Source organism: Lepidochelys kempii, chromosome 1 (genome assembly GCF_965140265.1).
Source record: "Lepidochelys kempii isolate rLepKem1 chromosome 1, rLepKem1.hap2, whole genome shotgun sequence".
Classification (NCBI taxonomy): domain Eukaryota; kingdom Metazoa; phylum Chordata; order Testudines; family Cheloniidae; genus Lepidochelys; species Lepidochelys kempii.
In genome coordinates, this window is record NC_133256.1 from 47,020,204 (window position 1) to 47,038,202 (window position 17,999).

General features: G+C 38.5%; 1 protein-coding gene across 14 annotated transcripts in view; it reads left to right on the forward strand.

Annotated features, from left to right (window-relative positions):
• FRY (FRY microtubule binding protein) overlaps positions 1–17,999 on the forward strand; it is a 373,522-nt gene that overhangs the window by 124,222 nt on the left and 231,301 nt on the right. For 12 of the 14 annotated variants that reach the window (XM_073341316.1, XM_073341418.1, XM_073341299.1 and 9 more), the window contains one exon: positions 17,247–17,446. In XM_073341316.1, the coding sequence (XP_073197417.1) occupies positions 17,247–17,446 (200 nt within the window). Of the gene's footprint in view, positions 1–9,658; positions 9,724–17,246; positions 17,447–17,999 lie in introns of all 14 variants that reach the window. The other 2 variants (XM_073341342.1, XM_073341350.1) reach the window with 1 other exon arrangement.

Below are 17,999 nucleotides of genomic sequence, written 5' to 3' on the forward strand. Positions count from 1 at the left end.
AATGAGGTCATTCCTCCTCATTACATTGCCACATTGCCGTATCTTATAGGTTGTATTGTAGTTGGAGAGAAGTAAACATTGTGATTTGGTCCTCACTTATTAGTAGGGAGGGAGATATGTATAATATGCTACATTCCATCCAGTTTTTCCACATTGTCATCTTTCCCCCAATTTCCCCGCACCCAGTTTTTAGAATGGGATTCCCAAATGAAGGGTAGAATTTGTGTGGGCATGCTAAAGTGGCCCTTACGGACGGTGGGAATTAGATATTTTTGATATCTACAGTCTCCACAGCCGAATATAGCCATAATAGGGAAGAGTAGGACAGCTCTTTCTTAATATTCACCCACATAGATGTTTGATTTGTGATAGTATATGTCCATTGCATGGCCTGGCTTATTATAAAGGCTTATTATACAGGCATTATGATATTGCGTCAGATTTGTGATTCTAAACCTCCCTAGATCAACTGGTAGCTGAAGTCTTTTAAAGGACATGATTCTTTCTGCCCCCCGCCCCCCGCCCTTCCCCCCCCAAAAAGAATATAATTGATTTTTCTGAAAATAGTATTTGGATATTTGGAGTGAGAGTAGCCCTGAACATATAAATTAATCTGAGCAGTGTGTTCATTTTTATTAGTTTTATTTTTGTCAAGAGGCTGAGGAGGATAGCTTTCCATTTACCCAGGTTGTTAGTGATTTGTATAATAATTGGGTCTAAACTGATTTTAACTATTTGCTTTAAATATCAGGGGATTAGAATTCCTAGATATTTGAATGTTATCAGCTTCCATTGGAAATCCCACTGACTAAGCAAAGACCAGTACATGTATTTAGTTAATCCTAACTCCTCAGATTTGTTCTAGTTAATCTCATATCCAGACAAGTGCCGAGACTTTTCAGTGAGTTCTAGTAATTTGGGTATCAGCCTTTGTGGATTAGAGTGATAGTATCATCCACGTACAACCTAGTTTTTTGTTCTATATAACAAAAGTGATCTGGGCAATTATAGACCCATTCGTCTGTCCGAAGTAATATACAAGGCTTTAGATCAAATGTTGAAGGAAAGAATAATTAAATTCATGGAGGTAATCAGAAAAGGGGATGTAATGAAATATGTTTATCAAAGGTAGATCATGCCTGACCACCTGATATCTTTCTTTGAGAACAGACGATAACTGATTTTTTAGATAAGGGAAATGCAGTAGATCTAATTCTAATATTCTTGGACTTCAGAAAAGCATTTGACATAGTACCACATAGGAAATTATTATTAAATTATGATGGGGATTAGTACAAGAATTGTAAGGTAGGTAAGGAACTGGCTAATGGGGAGAAGACAACTAGTCATGCTAAAAGATGAACTATCAGGCTGGAGGGATGTTGCTAGTGGAGTTCCTCAAGGACTGGTCATGGGATTTACCTTATTTAATATTTTTATTAATGACTTTGGCACTAAGTCATTAGGAGTGTGCTAATGGAATTTGCTGAAGATACAAAGTTGGGTACAGTACAGATGAGGAATGGAATATTAAACAGGAAGAATTAGATGACTTTCAAAACTGGAGAAACAGAATTTGGATGAATTTTAAGACTACAAAGTGCAAGGTCATGTACCTAGAGTCTAGTAAAAATAATTTCTTCTGTAAATGAGGACTCATCGGTTAAAAATGACAGAAGAGGAGGAGAGAAATCTGGGCGAGTTGGTCCATCACAAGATAACCTGGAGCCACCAATGTGATGCAGCTACAAAAAAGGCAAATGCGATTCTAGGATCAGGCAAGGCATTCTAGAAGAGATAGAGAAGTATAAATGCCATTGTGCAAGGCACTGGTAAGACCTCATCTGGAATACTATGTGCAATTCTGGTCACCCATGTTCAAGAATGATGAATTCAAACTGGGAACAGGTGCAGAAAAGAGCTACTAGGTTGATCAGAGAAATGGAAAACCTCTTTTATGAGAGGAGGCTAAAAGAGCATGACTTGTTTGGCCTAGCAAAGTGAAGGCTGAGAGTGGATATGGTTGTTCTCTATAAATACTTTAGGGGGGTGAACCCAAGGAAGGGAAAGAGCTATTTAATCTAAAGGACAATGTTGGCACAAGAACAAATGGGTATAACTTGCCATGAATATATGTAGGGTGTAAATTACAAGAAGATTTCTAACAATCAGAGGATTGAGGTTCTGGAACAGCTTCCTAATAGATGTTGCTGGGGCAAACAACTTAGTTGTAAGAGAGAGCTTGACAATTTTATGATTATGATTGTATGGTGGGGTTTCTTGGGGGAGGGGTGCAGGGCTTGGCAGCACTGGGGGCTACTTCTGATTTATGTCTTATATTCCTAAAATCTCATCCTTCAGAACTTCAGCCTGTGATTTGCAGAGGACAGAAAGGGAGACTTTTATTCCCCCAATGTGTTCTTCTTTTCTTTTTCTTTTTTCTATGTTTTTTTTTTTTTGGCTCCTTCCTCTGGTTTAATGTTGGTGTTTGGATTAAGCATGCAGCTGGCTGGGTGGGGTTGGTAGCTGTGATATACAGGAGATCAGACTAGATGATCTGTTGGTCCCATCTCACCTTAAGCTCTGTGATTCTTTTTGATTCCACTGTATCTGGCGATCACATCACAGCATCTCATGTTCCCTTGAGGCTGTATAGTCCAATCTGCGAGGATCAAGGTCCTGAACAGATGTCATGTAGGAATGCATACTCTCCCACTGAAGACATGGCATGATGCTCGGCCCTTTTCAATTAGTTTTTCGCATCTGTTTTAAAGTGTTTACAAATTTTATTGATAGTAGTTCTCTGTTCAGGTCTGTCCTTGAACGTGTCTTTGAACTTATCAATATTTATGCCATGTGAGTTGAGATTCTGCTAAAGAGTGTCTTTGAAATATTTATGTGGACTGCCGTTCCTGCCCTTTCTGAATTTCAGCTCATGATAGAGGAATTTTGGGAGGAATCTGTCATTCCCCCATGGTGATAACATGACCAATCCATCTAAACTGATCTTCAATAATCATTGTCCTCTCTCCCTCCACTGCACCCCACTCACAGTTGTTCTCTTTGGTCACTGAAGACCCAGAGTTCAGAGGTGCATTTCTATGAATTCATCTCCCACCTGGCAGGGAGGGAGGAAGGCACCATGGCTTGCTCCACCATCGGCCACTCTGCCGCCACTCGCTCCACCATCAACCTCTCTGCTGGTGGACGCTTGCTCCACTGTCAGCCGCTCCGCTACCAGCCACTCACTTCACCACTGCTCGCTCACTCCATCGTCGGCTGCTCCGCCGTCTCTCTCTCTACTGCAACCTCTGGAAGATGCAGGATTTTTTGTGTCTAAACCATCCAAGACAGATGGTTATCCAGCCTCCTTTTGAAAACCTCCAGTGAAGAAGCTTCCACAACCTCCCTAAGCAATCTGTTCCATTGTCCTACTGTTCTTACAGTTAGGAAGTTTTTCCTGAGATTTAATCTAGATCTGCTATGATGTAGCTTGAACCCAGTGCCTTTTATTCTGCACTCTGTGCAAGAGAGAACAACTTTTCTCCCATCTTTTTTATGGCAGCTATCATATCCCCCCTCAATCTCCTCTTTTCCAAACTAAACATACCCAGTTCCTTCAGCCTTTGCTTGTATGGCTTGCATTCCATCCCTTCGATCATCTTTGTCACTCACCTCTGGATCCTTTCCAGTTTCTCTACATCCTTTCTATACATTGGTGACCAAAACTGGACACAGTATTCCAGCTGAGGCCTAACTAGTGCCGAGTAGAGTGGTACTATCAGCTCCCATAACTTGCATGCTATGCCGCTGTTAATGTAACCTAAAATTGTATTTGTTGGGTTTTTTTGCAACAGCATTGCATTGCTGACTCATGTTGAGGCTGTGCTCTAGCACAACTCCCAGATCCTTCTTAACAGTACTGCTGCAAAGCCAGTTTCCCCCCATTCTGTATTTGTGCATTTGGTTTTTCTTCCCTAAGTGTAGCACCTGACATTTGTCTTTGTTAAATTTCATTTTGTTGTCTATAGCCCAGTTCTCCAATTTATCACAATCTCTCTGAATTTTAGCTCTATCCTCTAAAGTATTGGCAACTCCTCCTAGCTTTGTGTCATTTACAGACTTGATCAGTGTGCTCTCTATTCCTATATCCAGGTCATTAATGAAGATGGTATATAATCCTGAACCAAGAACAGATCCCTGTGGAACCGCATTTGAGACCTCCCACCAATCTGACATCATTGCATTAATAGTTACTCTTTGTTTGTGGTTGTTTAACCAATAATATATACACTTAATGGTAGTTCTGTCGAGACCGCACTTCTCCAACTTACTTATCAGTATGCCATGTGGGACTGTCAAAAGCCTTGCTGAAGTCCAGGTATATTATGTCCACTGCATTCCCCCTGTCCACCAAATCAGTTACCCTGTCAAAGAAGGAAATCAAGCTGGTTTAGCATGATTTGTTCTTTATAATATAAATCCATGCTGGCTGCTAGTGATTACCCCTTCATCCTCTGGGTATTCACAAATTGAATGTTTTATACATTGCTCTAGTAGCTTCCCCGGTATCGAAGTCAGGGTGGCTAATTTATAGCTCCCTAGCTCCTCCTTTTCCCCATTTTTAAAGATGGGCACTACATTAGCCCTTCTCCAGACTTCTGGAACTCTCCTGTCATCCATGAGTTTGTAAATATTATTGCCAATGGCTCTGAGATTTTTTCAGCTAATTCCTTCTGTACCCTCGGGTGAATGCATCCGGCCCTGCTGATTTAAATTCATTCAAATTGGTCAGAAGATCTCTGATGTGCTCTTTTTTTATCCTGATTTGCATCCCTTCTCCTTTATTGTCTATGGTAACTTTGCTATTCATCAGTTCACATGTTATTTTTTGTGAGAAGCGTGAAGCAAAGTAGGTTTTGCTAGTGGTTGATGGGGCTGGTTGGAAGTTGACTTCAGTTTTTTCCAGGCTGATTGTGAGTCCAAACTCCTTAGTTGCCTCTGAGAACCTGTCAAGGGGGTAAGTTGTAGGTCACTTTCACTGTGACTAAGTAGACCACAGTCATCCATAAAAAGGGTTCACATATGAATTTCCTAATTACTTTTGTCTTTGCAGTAAGCTTTTGGTCATTGAAGAGTTTTCCATCAGTTCTGAACCTCATGTAGCAACTAAAGAGAATCAGTGTTAGCGTGCAGCCTTGTTTCATCCCAGTAGATATGGGGAATGGTTTAGAGAGGCCACCATCTGAGAGTACTTGAGCAGTTCTATCTTCATGGAATTGACATATGGTATTAACAAATTTGGTGGGGCAGCCAAATTTTTCTAGAATTTTCCAGAGGCTGATTCTGCTTACAGTGTTGAACCCTCCTGCCTCCCCATCCCTCCATGATTCTATTATGATCTTCATACCCAATTGTGCATACTAGCGGTTCCAGTGCTATGTTGAAGAGTAACAGGGATAGTGGGCAGCCCTGCCTTGTTCCTTTCTGTAATGAGACTGTTTCTAAGTATTGGTGATCACCCAGGAGGGGGATCTGGTGTCGAGCAGTTTAATCCCAGTTGATAAAGTGATCACTGAATCCCATTCCCTTAAGGACCCTAAAGAGAGAATCTTATGCAACTTTATTGTTTTATAGTTTCTTAAAAATTCTCGAGTTTGTCATTGACGAAAGCCACAAAGGCTACATCGGTGAGAAGCAGGGTGTTAAGTCTGCACACATGTCCAGGAGTGCTCTGGCAGCTCCCCACTGCTGGCGCCTTTCACCAATGAAGCCTTTCCCTGCTGCAGGGAGCTGCCAGAGCCTTTCCCTGCTGCTTCCGCCTGCCAGAGCCTTTCACATCGGCTTGTATTTACACACTGCACTGCGGACACAGCCTGCTTTTCACTGCAGTGTGTTGCTACGCATACCCTACACACCACTGCCACTGTGGACAAGACCTATAAAAGTATACCTCATTTTTTTTAAATATTAAGATAGGAAAGACTGTAAAAAGTTGACAAAGTATGAAACTTCATGACATTTTTCCTGTCAGATTCATTTCATTCTTTACTATGCTAATCATATTTTGAAACAGCAGTTTCTTGTTTCTGTTGGAGCCACCTACATCAATAACAGAATTTGTCAGCAAAGAGAACAGACTGTCTTGAAATATTGTTTCTATGCTAAGCAAAAAGAGAGTTAAGGTACAAATTTTTAATCCAAAATGGTCTCATCTATTTAATTAAAAACAAAGGTATATGAAAAATTTTAACTAATAACACTTTGTTTAAACATCTATAGATGATAAAAAGATGTATCTGTTCTATAAACTGCAAAAGATTTGAAATTGGTTTTCTCCCATAGAAGAATATGTCTCCGCAAATTGTCTTCAAAAGTACATTCATTAGAAATCTCAGTGATAACTATAATTTCAGTTATTCATATTACAACTATAAAGTATAAATTCTGTCCAGATAAAGGATACAATATAGAACACTTTTTAAAATAATTATTGGAAGAGGAGACTAGGTAGTGCTACAGAGCTGTCTGGATGAAGGAAAGTTGAGTTCCTCATACCTTCTGGCAATCACATCCTATCCACCCTTCCTAAAGTCTCCCCAACCTAAATAAAGGACCTCCTAGAAGAAAAAGGCTTAACAACATCTGGGGAGAATTATTTTGCCTCCCCCCCGAGCCCTGATTTTGATGAAAAACTACCTGTTCTGAGCCCCCCAATTCAAGATGCCAGTGCCCACAGAGACCAGTATCAGCTTGTGGGGCTAATCAAACTCATGGCTGGTGATGTGACAGAAATTAAAAACAACATAGCCACTTGCAAACTTCTGTATCCATCATACCATACCTTGCCCCTTTTCTGGATGCAAGAATATATAATACAATCCAGAGATCAGAGTACTGAATTTGTGTAATTTTAAGAAGAGATGTGTCAGTTTTAGGAGGTAGTTCTTTTGAGACCCTCTTGAAGTTTAGCAGTTTGGCTTCTCCATGCCTTTCTAAATTGTATATTTTTAGTAAGATTAAATGCATAAACAATCTACACCAGTGATACTTAGACCTTAGTGGTTCAGGAGCCAAATTAGCGTTCAGTATTACCCAAAAGAGCCACAATAGTGTGAATTCATTGTTTCATTATATATATTTCTCACAACAAATTAATTATCAACTTGAACTGTTATTAACTTAATTGGTTAATAACATAGTAAAAGCATCCTGATTGGTTAATAACTTAGACTGGTTAATAATTAAATCACACAGTGTTTTAATATATGTCCTGTAAAGAGCCGCAGGAGACGCATTAAAGAGCCACTTGCGGCTCATGAGCCTCAGTGTGACTATCACTGGTCCTCACTTGCCTTTTAGATAGAAATGCAAGAGGAATGTTATGACTGTGGCTTGAACATCTGCAGTTAGAAATTCAAGCCATACAAAAATGTACAAGCAATTAGGCTAGCAATCCGAGAAAAAAAAATCTATGGGCTTTCAACTGAGGAGCCCAACTCCTCAGTTACAGTTAATTTAACCTCACAGCATTCCTTCAAGGTAGGAATTATACTTACCCTGACTTTACAGTGGGGAAAACTGATCTAAAGAGAGGTTAAATGGCTGGAGAAGACCTAGGAACTCCTGATGTCCTGTTCTCTGCTACAACCATTGTACAACATTTTGTCTTCTGTACTACTGTGCTGTGGGTCAGATTTTAACATTGAGTCCATCTCAGTCTGAGGCCAAAAAGGATCTGGGATATTGGGGAGACAGCATGCTCAGTGCTTGGGGAGAAAACACCAATTCACATTTTCTAGTGATTCCTGTGGCTGAACCAGGCGAGATTTTGATGGACTCTGGAGCCCCATATCCAGTCCTCCTTGTCAAGAAAGATAATTGGCCCAAAACAAGGTCATAAGCACTTGAGGAGTAGCTAAGGAGAGGGGATGAATGCACACACATCTCCACTTACCAGAATAGCATTTAACACCATTCACTGAAAGGAATGCAAACATGTAGGCGGATATGACGTATAACATCTTCTAAGTTCTGTGCGCAAGCTGCTTTGTGTGTAGGCCAAAAGCACATACAATATGGACATCATTTCCTTTCTCTAACACTGAAAGCCCATTGCATTTCAGATTGCAGAATGTACTCTCCTAGGGAACAAGAGGTATAAGATTACCTTTTGAATACATATCGCCCACATACAATGAACTCAGGATGTAAATGGTGATTTTGCATTTAGCAGAACCTGCTGCTGCCAGCTTGTCCCGTATTATAAAAATGTTTAAAACAAATGCCAAATTTAATCTACAAACAAATAGTCATATTGGGTGAAATTGATTCTTGTGCAGAGGTTAAGGCCAAGGTCTTTACAGCACATAAATTCCACTTTGTGCCTCAAAGTGTGACATTAGCTGCTTCATAGAACTTGTGCTGGCCCTCTTTCCAAAGGTGAATTTCACCCATTAAGGATAAATCTGCAAAAAAACCCAAACCCACAGGGTTGAGAGTAATACTATAAGACTCAACTTCAGCAGTCTTAGTTGGTCAGTATAACATCATGTGGGTTTTTAAATAGAGCTTTAGGTGTGTTTTCTTCATATGATTCATTGTTTAAATGGTTAGTTAAGTGTATCACGTCATTGTTAATTTTAGATCTGTATTGATAAAGCCTTTTTTGAGCCTGAAAATGATGTAAATTAATGATGCAATGTAACATTTACATTAACAAAAATGTATAAAAATCTTAGTTGTGTCTGTACAAATATATTGTCCCTGACCAGTTCCTGTGACTAAAATAAGATCAATCTACTACATTTTCAGTTTGTTTTTAAGCCTTGAATTTTATTTTCCTTGCCTGACAGTCTATCACTGATCTGGAAGGGTTTTTCTTCAAAGAGCATAAAAGCTTTCTTTTGCCAACCTTGCTGCTATGTACTTGACCTTATAAATTAAGTTCTTAACAATTTGGTTTATACTGTGTGTCTTTTTTAATATTATACTTATAGTTTTAAAACCAAACACATTTCCTTAAGAGTTATTCCAGGAGATGTTCACTGTGTAATTTTCCTTTAGGATGTGTGGTTGCTCACTGGCTCTTTGGCATGGAAAAAGGATACTGTGTTGGTTTTGTCTCAAGGAATGTAAACTGTTTGTACTTGTGGCCAAAAGACCTTAGTTACAAAACAAAGGTTTTATCACCCATCCTGTATTCTTTCTATCCTTAACATTTCTTTACTAAATGCCTTCAACTTGAACTGTGTGATAATACATATGTTTGGTACACATGGTTTGTTTATGCCGAACTGCATTAGCCAGTCTCATGTTCTTGGAGTGCTTGAAGTAGTTTCACTAATCTGTCAGTATAGTATGTACTTTTGGATAAATATAGACATGCAGCCACTCTGCAAGTTGTAGGTCATCATCATATGCTGAAGCTAAAAATTACCCCTTTGGCTATGGAAAGCCTGATCCGATCGGGAGGCCTGCTCGAACTTCAGCACTTGCCTATTTAAAAAAAAAACCAAAAAACCTAAATGAAATGCCTGCCTTGATGTCGAAGAAAGACATATAGTGAAAGTGTGAAACAGGATCATGAAACAAGTAATTTCTTTCTCCATTTTAGTAAGAAAACAGTTTTGAGAATTGGAACTTCTGTTATTTTCAGGCTCATGGATATTACAGTAGCCTGTTGGAGAAGATTCAGTGTGGTCAGTTTTATAAAGGAGCTTGGTAGGTATAAAAACATTGTGACTTTGTGTTTTAGTGTGTCTCATTAGCCTGTATGGTGTTAGATTCAAAATTTGGCACTCTTAAGTTAAAGAAAATAGTGTATTCTTTTTCCTGTTAAATATAATGAGAAGTCACTAACAGTGTTTTGCTAAAATTGTACCCACTGTGTTGCAAGTTTTTAACTTGCACATATTAGACTGATTTTTCTGTTGTTTTGCTTGATCTTTGAGTTTGAAGAAAAGTTTCTGTAATATAATGTACAAGAAGTACTGAGGAAATGGCATAATTTAGTTTTTTACTCCTCACTTTTCATCAGCTTACTGCATACGTATGTTTAAAAGCTACTGTACTTTCTTAGAATTCTTACTATAGTAATTGTTCATCACATCAGAAAAGCAAATTATTTACAACATGAAAAGAATTAACAGTGATTTAACATACATTTCAATGCAGTTTTCCAGTTTTCAGTAATGGCATAGGGTCAAAAGGATATGTGGATATTTCATTGCAATGTCCATAATATATCTTTCTCACATTTAAAGAAAATGCTATGCTGTTATAACCTGGTCTAAGTGAAAGTGTTAGAAAGGGAAGGATTAATGTTTCTGGGTACGATTGGTTTGCAGGTATGATAGAATTTAAGCAATAACTCAAGGTACCAAGCAAAACTGGTTGCTTAATGGGGGTGGTTCTCTACGAAATTGCACTTGAAATGTTGGAGATATTTTTGGGATGATCTGATAAGGGTGCTATCTTGTTCAGAGGCAGGTGTTTTGTGTGTGCGCATGTGCATGTGAAAAATAAAACCCCAAAAAACCTATGTTAAACATTAAGTTTGCAAAGTCAAGCACTCAAAAGTTAGGAAATGCCAAAATTAAGGTTGCCCCTGCAACCTATAAGCAGCCCCCCAGTGTTTATGCATTTTGATACAATCTAAAGTTATGTGATCACATACTATTTTTCCCACAGGACTATACACCAGGCAGTGCATAGGATGGATGGTGCTCACTGAATGCTAATTAAACATTTTTTTTTATCCTCGTCATTTATTGTGTGTCCCTTTGCATTGTTTACTGCATACCATCCAAATCCTGTACCTAGTACCAAATTAATTTCCCATAGGATTTTCTATGATGCTGTCATCATAGTATCTTAGTAGGATAGTATGTGGCCATATAATTAATGACTATATCATCATGCATAAGCGCAAGGGAATCACATTATTGTTACACCGGTACCTTAATTCTGGCATTTCTTAAATGTTGAGTGCTTGGCTTTACAAACTTTATATTCTGTTAATCTAGTTTTTTGTAAGTAAGACAGTTTTTTCTTTGTATATATAGATACTTCAAAACTTACTACATAGTGTAGAGGGTGCAAATGTCTTTCAGTTTTTCTTACAAATCAGAAGACAAAATTTTTAAAACTGGATGTTTGCATTTATTCAGCACTTTTGAAAATTAGCCCTCCTTAATTTAGGAACCTAAATATATTTTTAAGATGCTAACATGCAAACAGCTTTGAAAATTATGAACATAGTAATTAGTAGTAAAAAGTTCTTGCTCCATTTTGTCTGTCCTTCTGCAAATGGAAAACTTGTCCCTACAATATATTCTTAAAGTGTGGTTCTGCAGTGAAAAGTAACTGTGCAAATCCGCTCCCTTGAGTAAACGGTATGGTCTGTTGACTGTAGTGACAAATGTAAGTTCTCTCTTATTTTACTGAGATCAGCATTACAGAGCCAACTTTATGGATTCCATTCTGGTTCACAGATCAGCAGCAGAGTTGCCAATGAAGTTCCAATTGTTGGGTCACTCTTTTTACTCTTTTACTATGCAAATATTTGACACAATATGCCACACATTAGAACATAAGAATGGCCATACTGGGTCAGACCAAAGGTTCATCTAGCCCAGTATCCTGTCTACCGACAGTGGCCAATGCCAGGTGTCCCAGAGGGAGTGAACCTAACAGGTAATGATCTAGTGATCTCTCTCCTGCCATCCATCTCCACCTTTTGACAAACAGAGGCTAGGGACACCATTCCTTACCTATCCTGGCTAATAGCCATTAATGCACTTAACCTCCATGAATTTATCCAGTTCTCTTTTAAACCCTATTATAGTCCTAGCCTTCACAACCTCCTCAGGCAAGGAGTTCCACAGGTTGACTGTGCACTGTGTGAAGAAGAACTTCCTTTTATTTGTTTTTTTAACCTGCTACCCATTAATTTCATTTGGTGGCCCCTAGTTCTTATATTATGGGAACAAGTAAACAACTTTTCCTTATTCACTTTCTCCACACCACTCATGATTTTATATATCTCTATCATATCCCCCCTTAGTCTCCTCTTTTCCAAGCTGAAAAGTCCTAGCCTCTTTAATCTCTCCTCATATGGGATCTGTTCCAAACCCCTAATCATTTTAGTTGCCCTTTTCTGAACCTTTTCTAATGCCAGTATATCTTTTTTGAGATGAGGGGACCACATCTGTATGCAGTATTCAATATGTGGGCGTACCATGGGTTTATATAAGGGCAATAAGATGTTCTCCGTCTAATTCTCTATCCCTTTTTAATGATTCCTAACATCCCGTTTGCTTTTTTGACTGCCGCTGCACGTCTTCAGAGAACTATCCACGATGACTCCAAGATCTTTCTCCTGATTAGTTGTAGCTAAATTAGCCCCCATCATATTGTATGTATAGTTAGGGTTATTTTTTCCAATGTGCATTACTTTACATTTATCCACATTAAATTTCATTTGTCATTTTGTTGCCCAATCACTTAGTTTTGTGAGATCTTTTTGAAGTTCTTCACAGTCTGCTTTGGTCTTAACTATCTTGAGCAGTTGAGTATCATCTGCAAACTTTGCCACCTCACTGTTTACCCTTTTCTCCAGATCATTTATGAATAAGTTGAATAGGATTGGTCCTAGGACTGACCCTTGGGGAACACCACTAGTTCCCCCCTCCATTCTGAAAATTTACTATTTATTCCTACCCTTAGTTCCCTGTCTTTTAACCAGTTCTCAATCCATGAAAGGATGTTCCCTCTTATCCTATGACAACTTAATTTACGTAAGAGCCTTTCGTGAGAGACCTTGTCAAAGGCTTTCCGGAAATCGAAGTACACTATGTCCACTGGATCCCCCTTGTCCACATGTTTGCTGACCCCTTCAAAGAACTCTAACAGATTAGTAAGACACGATCTCCCTTTACAGAAACCATGTTGACTTTTGCACAATCATTTATGTTCTATGTGTCTGACAATTTTATTCTTTACTATTGTCTCAACTAATTTGCCCGGTACTGACGTTAGACTTACCGGTCTGTAATTGCCAGGATCACCTCTAGAGCCCTTCTTAAATATTGGTGTTACATTAGCTATCTTCCAGTCATTAGATACAGTATCTGATTTAAAGGACAGGTTACGAACTATAGTTAATAGTTCTGCAATTTCACATTTGAGTTCTTTCAGAACTCTTGGGTGAATGCCATCTGATCCCAGTGACTTGTTACTGTGAAGTTTCTCAATTAATTCCAAAATCTCCTCTAGTGACACTTCAATCTGTGACAATTCCTCAGATTTGTCACCTACAAAAGACGGCTCAGGTTTGGGAATCTCCCTAACATCCTCAGCCGTGAAGACTGAAGCAAAGAATTAATTTAGTTTCTCTGTGATGACTTTATCATCTTTAAATGCTCCTTTTGTATCTCAATCATCCAGGGGCCCCACTGGTTGTTTAGCAGGCTTCCTGCTTCTGATGTACTTAAAAACATTTTGTTATTACCATTTGAGTTTTTGGCTAGCTGTTCTTCAAGCTCCTTTTTGGCATTTCTTGTTACATTTTTACATTTAATTTGGCAGTGTTTATGCTCCTTTCTATTTACCTCACTAGGATTTGACTTCCACTTTTTAAAAGATGCCTTTTTATCTCTCACTGCTTCTTTTACCTGGTTGTTAAGCTACGGCGGCTCTTTTTTAGCTCTTTTACTGTGTTTTTTAATTTGGGGTATACGTTTAAGTTGAGCCTCTATTATGGTGTCTTTGAAGTGACCATGCAGCTTGCAGGGATTTCACTCTAGTCATTGTACCTTTTAATTTCTGTTTAACTAACCTCCTCATTTTTGCATAGTTCCTCTTTCTGAAATTAAATGCCCACAGTGTTGGGCTGTTGAGGTGTTCTTTCTACCACAGGAATGTTAAATGTTATTATATTATGGTCACTATTTCCAAGTGGTCCTGTTCTAGTTACCTCTTGGACCAGATCCTGCGCTCCACTCAGGACTAGATTGAAAGTTGCCTCTCCCCTTTGTGGGTTCCTGTACCAGCTGCTCCAAGAAGCAGTCATGTAAAGTATCGAGAAATTTTGTCTCTGCATTTCGTCCTGAGGTGACATGTACCCAGTTAATATGGGGATAATTGAAATCCCCCACTATTATTGAGTATTTTATTTTGATAGCCTCTCTAATCTCCCTTAGCATTTCATCGTCACTGTCACTGTCCTTATCAGGTGGTCGATAATAGATCCCTACTGATATATTCTTATTAGAGCATGGAATTACTATCCATAGAGATTCTATGGAACATGTGGATTCATTTAAGATTTTTATTTCATTTGATTCTACATTTTCTTTCACATATAGTGCCACTCCCCTGGCCCTCGCAAGACATGTTCTGTCCTTCCGATATATTTTGTACCCCAGAATGATTGTGTCCCATTGATTGTCCTCACTCCACCAGGTTTCTGTGATGCCTGTTATATCAATATCCTCCTTTAAGATGGGGCACTCTAGTTCACCCATCTTATTATTTAGGCTTCTAGCATTTGTGTACAAGCACTTTAAAAACTTGTCACTGTTTATTTGTCTGCCCTTTTCTGATGTGCCAGATTCTTTATGTGAATGTTTCTCGTCTGATCTGGCCCATACTTTATCCTCTTTCATCCCCTCCTCCTGACTAAAACCTAGAGAATCTCTATCAATAGACTCTCCTCTAAGAGAAGTCTCTGTCCGATCCACGTGCGCCTCTGCAGCAATCGGCTTTCCCCCATCTCTTAGTTTAAAAACTGCTCTGCAACTTTTTTAATGTTAAGTGTCAACAGATGCAACAAAAGCAGAAATTGCATACAATAGTTGCACCGGTATAAATTAGGATAGAATTTGAGTTGTCAAATCTTCTTAATGGTGGTTATGTTGCTTTTCAGACCTGAGACTGAATAGTGAACCTGGCAGTTAGAAAATGATTGTTTTGCTTGTAAACTAAACAAGTTTAGTGTCAGAAATTGCCACAATAAACCTGGAACCCCAATGCTATTTTACATAATCTCTTTGCAGAAAAGTGTTTCATCCATTGCTAAAGGACTTAAGTGACAGAGGTTCTATACGTATCTTGGGAGACACTTCCATCATCTAATAGATTTGATATTGAAAATAAATTTTCCCTTTTTCAGTTGCACCCCATTATTCCTCATAATACCATCCTAAATGATGATGGGAGTGGAATTTGTAGTTACACTCTTCACTCATTGCTCTCTTCTTCATACACTAGAAGTCTGTTGTTGTTTAGACTAGCTGAAGTTAGTGAGGCACTCCTGTTTTAGAAACAATTTTGTATCAAAAATGTAGAAGTGCTCTATTTATGATTTGTTATATGCACAATATCACATTCCCAGCATAGCTTAATTATCATTATTATGTTTTAACAGTCAATAATCAATGTAAGCTTTATGGAAAGTTAAGCTAGATGGAGAAAATAATTGGTGATAGCTGTACTAGAGCTGTATGTGATCTCATATCTTGTTAATTAAGAGGCTCATTCCCACTGTACTGCAATATGGATTGAATATTTAACACCCATTAAGAGTAATGGCTATTCTGTCATACACAGAACAGTAAATTTACTTCTGTCTAGCATATACATGATATATAGTGGTCTTTTAAAAATGGAATTTTGAAAGAAAACTATCTGTTCCCTATTCTGCAATGCAGTTTCCATAATTTTCAGTGCAAAAAATGTGGGCCTAATTCTGCAAGGTTCTGAGCACAGCCTGCCAGGTCCAGTGCATCCTCAAATGCCACTGAAATTATTGGGAGTTAAAGATGCTTAGCACCTTGTAGAAACAGGATGTTAAGCATATAAAATATCATCTATTCTTATGGTAAATTCAGAGGTTAATATTTGAAAATAACTTTCAGCAGAAGATACCAAATTCGTCCCATAAGACCATATGGTACAGAATGCTAAGAGCCAGATTCTAATCTTAGATGTGTGATATCCATCACTGCGTATCTGAAAAACCTGCTTCTGTACTTGCAGGTCTCATTTTTTTCTAACCTGGTAAGATGCACACAAAAGTGATGCATGTGCTTTTTGGTTGTTTTTCTCTTATGATTGCAGCAAGATTGGGAAGTGATATCAGCCTTGTACATTTTATCATTTTTTAAATCTCTCTACCCCCACCTCCACAGCTGCTCAAAAGCGTTCTGACACCTGAATTGCAGCAGGAGTGGCAGGTGATCTGCGCCATCGAGAGCTGCTCATAATACCACTTCTTATACCAACTGGAGAGTGAACAGCAGGGAATGCAGCCAGCATCACACTACAAGATCAAACATGTCACTTTTTCCCCATAGAGGACTAAGCCTCTTCTGGCATAAGTTTGGGAATTTAAGTTTAGTGTTCTCATGCATAGAAAAACAGTATTGGCACTTTCTTTTATTTCTCTTCTGGTTTGTTATAAGAAACAGAAGCAGAGCAAAATACAGTGCACATTGTCATCATGCTTATGAGGCTGATAAATAATGTTAATAAAACAACAGTGTTTGGTCCTTTCAGGTAAACTGATAAAATAATAGATGTTCAGTACCAGAGAAAATATTTGGGGCTTGACTCTTTTCGCATATGGTTTATACTGGTGAAACTCACTGGACTTACTCCTGATTTACAAGTGAGAGGAAAATCAGGCACTCTATATTCTGGTTTTAACACACACAAAAATAGTTATACTTCTGGTGTCTGTGGGAGTTGAGCATTTTGAATAACAATAAAGAGACTAGTTGACAATCGAGCAATCGTGATCTTGCATGGAAGATAAGATGATAAGAAACTGGAGTGTTATTAAGAGCAGTGAGTGATGGCAGGTCCCATCATGTAAAAGACAGTACAGAGTGGAACAGGAAACGTAAACTGTACCCAGTCATAAGATATAAGATGTCATCTACAGTTTCTTGTGACAATCTCGTCATGCACAGACCATAGAACCCAGTCTAAACTTTCACATTTTTGTTGAACAAGTGCACAACTTATTTTCAATATTTATTTTTACATAGTATGTTTGCCTGATGAATCATAGAACTGGAAGGGACCTCGAGAGGTCATCTAGTCCAGTCCCCTGCACTCAAGGCAGGACTAAGTATAATCTAATTTGTTGCTTTGTTTCACTGATAAGACATTAGAATAGTCTTAGAAAACTAAAACAGGCAGGTGTTGCCTAAAGTAAACATATTTCTTGTTCATTTCAGCCTCTCCAGTTGGTAACGGATACATCAAACCACCAGTTCCACCTGTTTCTGGCACACAAAGGGAAAAGGGACCTCCAGCCATGTTGCCCATCAGTGTTGACCCGGACAGTAAACCAGGCGAATATGTCCTGAAGAGCTTATTTGTTAACTTTACAACTCAGGCTGAGCGCAAAATTCGCATCATCATGGCAGAGCCCCTGGTGAGTACAAAAGAAATCCTAAAAAAAAGTTTAAACTGCATAGAGTTTATTGTTAAATCAGTGTTGAGTTTATTATGAAATTTCTAATCTGTTTCAGATGATATAAATTTCAATGAGGTTTCAAAAAGTCAACAGTTCTCAAAAGCTAAAACATAAAAATCTGTAGTACAACAGCCTGTATTTTACTTCCATGATAATAGTAGGTTTCTCTTTTAAGAATTATTTCACTTGACCTAATGTTATTATTCCTAATCTTCCAGATATGAGTAGTCCATATTATGCAACTAGCCTTCTGTACCTTTAACCAGAAACTACATTTTATTTAAATTTTATGATCTTGAATAGGCCAGTAATAGTTTTGCAGCACATATTTTAGCTGGAATAGATTCATAGATACTAAGGTCAGAAGGGACCATTATGATCATCTAGTCTGACCTTCTGCACAACGCAGGCCACAGAATTTCACCCACCCACTCCTGCGAAAAACCTCTCACCTATGTCTGAGCTATTGAAGTCCTCAAGTCGTGGTTTAAAGACTTCAAGGAGCAGAGAA